Below are 6,000 nucleotides of genomic sequence, written 5' to 3'. Positions count from 1 at the left end.
ATTACAATTAATCATAACTTTTTTTTATTCGACATTTTTCTTTGGTGTTTTCTTGTGCTTCATTGCTTATCATTATTGTCCGCATCTACAATGTCAAAACAAGCTACAAGGCTAAGTAGCCATAATCACCAGTGGAGCAAGCCGCACCGGAGAAGCTACCTCCCATCATTTTGCCGTCCACGGTGCCCATTGATCGTGATCGCCGACATCCAAGATCATTAGGCCAAGAAGTAGTCGAATCCATCGGTTCACATTGGTGTTCATACATGCATTATAGGCGGCTCGATATCATGTTCAGTAACACTGGGATAGTTTAACAATTTCACTCAATTAAGTATTTAATAGAATGGAGAAGTGATGATGTGACCTTTTTTTAACGGCTACAATAACATATTTAGTTTTTAATATTTGTATATTTTATCAATTTGATCATAATTTTAAATAATTTAAGAAATTTAATCCTTCATACTTACAAACTCTATCAATTTGATCCTCAAATACATATAACTAAATATAAATTATATATTATGAAAAAGTACGAAATATAATATTATTTATATCTATTTTATATATAATAATTATGTGTTTGTATTTAATTATAACTGTAAGGTTCAAATATGCATTTAGTCCCCAACTTGACACATTATCCCAAATTGAACCTAAATTTTCATTCCATCAAAGATTTTGATATATTTTTTTGTAACAGAGTTAAATATAGGACACATGGCATCGATAATGTGACGATCTATTTTATAAAATGTTTAAAAATTTAAGAGAAAATATATAAAATTTATATATATTTTAAATTATAAAGGAAATTATAAATTATAAAAATATGTATCTAAAAATAAATAAAAATCTAAAATTCAAGTTAGAAAATTTAAAATCCAAGCAATTTACATCTTTTTTAATAAATTGCATACAAATTAGGTGAAGATAAAAATTTCAATAAATTTTATGCTTAGAGATAAGTACATATTATTACACAATTCTTTAAATTGAGAAGAATGCAAAAGATGATGATATATAAAAAAGGCTTATGGGAAACTTTTTTCTTATTTGTTAATTATTTGTTAGGTTTCATAGGAAAATTAGATTCCTCTGTTGAGGATGTTATTAGTAGCATCATAAATGAAGTTTATAAAATCACAAATTTACATATATGTTTATCATGATTTAATTATATGTGTTTAAATATAAATATAATTATATTTAGTATATGTATTTGAGGATCTAATTGATAAAATGTATAAATATTAAAGACTAAATATAAAATTATACCAATTAAAAAAATCACATCATTGAATATCAGTTAAGTTGAAATCAACGAATGAGGTCTGAATGGCTAACGGCTGATTCAGTTGGTTATTACAACCAACCAAACACGCTGTAAGTATTTTAATTACATAAAAACATGAAAATGATAGCGTAAGGTTTTTTCTTTAACATTTTCTTTGGTGTTTTTAATGCATCTAACGGTGCTTTCAGCTTTGCTTATAATTATTGTCTGCTTGATAGCGTCACCGAATATCAACATCAACGCTCTACAATGTCCAACAAGCTAGAAGGCAAGGTAGCCATAATCACCGGCGGAGCAAGCGGCATCGGAGAAGCCACCGTCCATCATTTCGCCGTCCATGGTGCCCGTATGATCGTGATCGCTGATATCCAAGATGAATTAGGCCAAAAAGTAGTCGAAGCCATCGGTTCAAATAAGTGTTCATACATGCACTGTGATGTTACCGATGAAGAACAAGTAAAAAATTTAGTCCAATCGACGGTTCAAAACTACGGGAGCCTCGACATCATGTTTAGTAACGCTGGGACAGTTAGCAACTCAATTCAAACCGTCCTTGAACTAGACTTCGCAGCGTTTGACCGCCTTTTCACCGTCAATGTCCGCGGCATGGCTGCTTGTGTGAAACACGCCGCACGAGCCATGGTGGAACTGAACGTGAGAGGAAGCATCATTTGTACGGCGAGCACGAATGCTAGCTGCGGTAGTGAAAGGGACACTGATTATAGCATGTCGAAGCATGCGGTGATTGGATTGATGAGATCGGCAAGCAAACAACTTGGAGAGCATGGGATTAGGGTGAACAGTGTGTCGCCGTTCATTGTGGGAACCCCATTACTCTATCGTTACCTGGGGACGGAGGCGGAGGTGGAGCAGTTGTTTGAGCCCTACGCACGGTTGAAAGGGGTGGTGCTGAAAGCGAAGCATGTTGCTGATGCTGTGGTGTTTCTTGCGTCACAGGATTCCGAACTTATTACCGGACATGACTTGGTGGTGGATGCTGGTTTTCTTGTCAAGTAGACCACCAGGTCCTTAATTATTTTGTGTCAGTGAGCTGTGTTCCACCTCAAATAAGGCTAGCCCATTTTTGTGTTGGTTTGAACTTGTTTTATTTTTGCATAGATGGTTCGATACAGGTCGCCAGTACCGAACCATAGCAATTGACTGCTCATATTATATATGAATGGCAGTGATTTGCTTGAAGAGATAAGTAGCTGTAGTCGTAGTTTACTGGATAATGTTGTGGACTTGGCACTAGAATTTGGAACATGTCTTTTCATCGTACTTGTCTGGAAATCAGTTTGTTCTTAATTTATCTAAGCTTTGATTATCCTTTGCCCCGATCGGTTATAATTTGGGATGAGACTTAGCTCAAGGACAAACGTGAGCCAATTATTATTATTTTTAATTTAAGTTATTTAAAAATTAATTCAATCTTTTTATAAAATTTTATAACTTTAAAATCCAACCCTAAAATCTTATATCCTAAAATCATATAGTCGCAAAAATCTTAAATATAACTTTTAAACTTAATTGAAAACAAAAAAATCCAAGTGCTGATCACGACAGTCCGTGAACTTACGGGACTGTCACTTTATGATTTTCATATAATTTGTAATCCTTTTTATTAGCTTAATGAATTTTTATTTGCTATCAAAAATTATAGAAATCCTGCATATATCTTTTTCTTTTCCTTATTTTAATTATAATCCTTTTATTTTACAATAAATTATTTTAATTTCCTTTTAAAAAATGGACCCATTTTAGGTTATTTTAATTTCCTTCCAAGAAATGGACCCATTTTAGGATTGATTTTAGCTTTAATAACTAGTGAGAAGTTTATTCAAAAAAAAAATATTGAGAAGTTTAATAAATTTCAGTGACAACATTGGAGGTGTTCATAGGTCGAGTCAAATCAAGTCAAAGTATGATATCAACATACTTTATACTTGTCCAAGCTTGGTCCACCCTGATATATAGGTCTAAAATTTTGTCCAAACCCGCTCATGTTATTTTCAATTTTTTAAAAAGTATTTATATTATTTTAATTTAATATTTTTTATTTATTAATTTTTTTATATAGTCATCTTAATATTATTTTAATGTTTACATTAGAGTAATATTATATATTTAGTATAGGTTTATTTTTTTAATGAGTTATGAATGACATAATATATAAAAATAACATAATATAAAATATTATAAACTTTAAAACGGGCTAGGTCAGGCCTTAAATGTTAAAACTCAAGCCCGATCCATATTTTAAACGAGCCTAATTTTTTTACCCAAGCTTATTTTTCAGGCCTAATATTTTTACCCAAACCCTTCCAAAATTTGGACAGGTCTTCAAGCTTGGATGAGTAGCCCGACTCATGAACATGTTACATAACATAAATTATTTCTCATTTATCTAATAATCTAAGTTTGACAATTTATCTTACTGTGGTAACATGATTCTTATGTCTTTTTTTTATTATCGAATTTAGTATTTGACAAAAGTAATATATTTTAGTATTCAAAGGTAACAATGTTAATTTTTTAGTTCTTAATTTTAGTTTAGGGTCAATTTAATAAAAGTTAATTGCTAATATTATTGTATTTAAATTTTTATTATTTTGTTAATAGAAAAAATTAGTATAATTGTGACTTTGTTTAATTTTACATTTAATTTGTCAAAAAGTAGTCAAATGAATGTGATTTAATTAAGGTTTTAGAGTTGATTGGATGAAATTTATTACTAATAATATTAGCTAATTATGAATTTTAATTAAATCAGCTCTAAAACTTGAATTTAAACAGTTAAAATTAACATTGTTAGCTTTAAATATCAAAATTTATAAATTTTGTTAAATATAAATTTCACATTAAACGAAAAAAAACTTAAAGACCAAACTCAAATATTAAATTATGTATTAAGCTTTTTATAATATGATTCATGGGGTAAATATTGAAATGAAGGAATACAGAAAACATTGTTGAGATGCGATTCATGAAGTAAATCTTTGCTGGACCTTGGTCCTCTCTGTCCTCCTCCTTTGTGATAGTGGTGTTGTTTAGGTCACTAGGATTTTTAGGTAGCCGTGTGTGGGTCAAGCCTTGAGTTTTTATTTGTATATCTTTGGGTTTTAGCCCACCTTCGTATTTGATTTTCAATGAATGAAATTTCATCTTACAAAAAAAAATTAACATTACACGTAATTATTAAATAAAATAAAATAGTAAAAAATTATATATTTAAACATAATCATTAAAACTCATATATATCATTTAATAATATTATTATTTATGTTTAAAATTGATCTATAATTTAATAAAAGATCCCATATATTTCACATAATCCAAATTAGAAAAGCTGAGAGACCGAACAGCCGATGGATTGGAGACATGCATCGTTGTGCCAAAGAAAACTTGGACACGTTTGTACGGCCCATGCCAGACTCTTAATCAAGACCCTACAAGTGTGCGGAATGGGTTAATGCTCCACGGCCAACTGATGTGGGTTAGAATGGTCAGAAAGAAATATTGGAAAATATCTGTCGCTCGTGGTTCCGGCCCACAGCTTTTTATGCATCAAATGGTTCTTTGCTTATCATCATTGTCCATTTACTCTGAGTAGCAAAATCGGCTAACTCTACAATGTCCAACAAGCTAGAAGGTAAAATAGCCATAATCACCGGTGGAGCTAGCGGCATTGGAGAAGCCGCCGCTCATCATTTCGCTGCCCATGGTGCTCAAATGATCGTGATTGCTGACATCCAAGATGAATTAGGCCAAAAGGTAGTCGAATCGATCGGTTCCCATAAGTGCTCATTCATGCACTGCGATGTTACCGATGAAGAGCAAGTAAAGAACTTAGTTCAATCGACGGTCCAAAACTATGGGCGGCTTGATATCATGTTCGGTAACGCTGGGATATTTAGCAGCTCCACTCAAACCGTCCTTGAACTGGACTTAGCACAGTTTGACCGCCTCTTCAACATAAATGTCCGTGGCATGGCTGCCTGCGTGAAACACGCTGCACGAGCCATGGTGGAACTGAATGTGAGAGGAAGTATCGTTTGTACGGCGAGCGTCGCATCTAGCACCGCTGGTGAAATGAACACGGACTATTTCATTACAAAGCATGCAGTGCTTGGGTTGATGAGATCGGCAAGCAAACAGCTTGGGGTGCATGGGATTAGGGTGAACAGTGTGTCTCCGTCTGCTGTGGGAACCCCGTTACTCTGTGGGTACTTCGGGAAGGAGGTGGAGGAAGTGGAGCAGACCTATGAACCCTACACTCGGTTGAAAGGGGTGGTGCTGAAAATGAAGCATGTTGCTGATGCCGTGCTGTTTCTTGCGTCGCAGGATTCTGAGCTTATTACCGGGCATGACTTGGTGGTGGATGCTGGTTATCATCTAGTCTACTAGACACCAGGTGTTCGATTATTTGGCGCAGTGAGCTAGGGCCAGCCACTTGATGTTTGATTGGTGATAGCTCAAACATGGCCAGCAGCCTCTCAATATTATGCACCTTCGAATTTGATTATGTTTTAATGTTTTCATATAAATAAAAGGTTTTTGTATTTTATACATTTTAATGCATCATATATAGTGAGACTTCTTTAATTGTATATGACGATACCTTGTAAAAGAAAGTGAATCTAGATATTCACTACCAAGTGGTTGTTGCATTTGCCATGATTGGGTTGCTAGACAATACT

The 6,000-nt window shown here is 33.4% G+C and overlaps 2 protein-coding genes across 2 annotated transcripts; both read left to right on the top strand.

Annotated features, from left to right (window-relative positions):
• Positions 1-1,330: 1,330 nt before the first annotated feature.
• Positions 1,331-2,627, top strand: LOC105802030 ((+)-cis,trans-nepetalactol synthase NEPS2). Its single transcript, XM_012633430.2, has 2 exons — positions 1,331-1,364; positions 1,434-2,627. Exons 1-2 carry the CDS (start codon positions 1,331-1,333, stop codon positions 2,315-2,317), a joined length of 918 nt encoding a protein of 305 aa, XP_012488884.2. The 3' UTR covers positions 2,318-2,627.
• Positions 2,628-4,843: 2,216 nt separating this feature from the next.
• On the top strand, positions 4,844-5,910 carry LOC105802031 ((-)-isopiperitenol/(-)-carveol dehydrogenase, mitochondrial). The gene has a single exon (XM_012633431.2). The coding sequence runs from the start codon at positions 4,934-4,936 to the stop codon at positions 5,705-5,707; it is 774 nt and encodes a 257-aa protein (XP_012488885.1). The 5' UTR covers positions 4,844-4,933; the 3' UTR covers positions 5,708-5,910.
• The last annotated feature ends 90 nt before the right edge of the window (positions 5,911-6,000 follow it).

This window comes from Gossypium raimondii, chromosome 11, assembly GCF_025698545.1.
Source record: "Gossypium raimondii isolate GPD5lz chromosome 11, ASM2569854v1, whole genome shotgun sequence".
Taxonomy (NCBI): domain Eukaryota; kingdom Viridiplantae; phylum Streptophyta; class Magnoliopsida; order Malvales; family Malvaceae; genus Gossypium; species Gossypium raimondii.
Note: the sequence above shows the minus strand (reverse complement) of the source record. Positions and strands in the feature narration are given on the sequence as shown.

Bases quoted from the DNA above. Each gene is read 5' to 3' on its own strand.
- LOC105802030 (XM_012633430.2), top strand. From the start codon at position 1,331: ATGAGGTCTGAATGGCTAACGGCTGATTCAGTTG. The intron at 1,365-1,433 runs GTTATTACAACC...TGATAGCGTAAG, and splicing joins GCTAACGGCTGATTCAGTTG to GTTTTTTCTTTAACATTTTC.
- LOC105802031 (XM_012633431.2), top strand. From the start codon at position 4,934: ATGTCCAACAAGCTAGAAGGTAAAATAGCCATAATCACCGGTGGAGCT.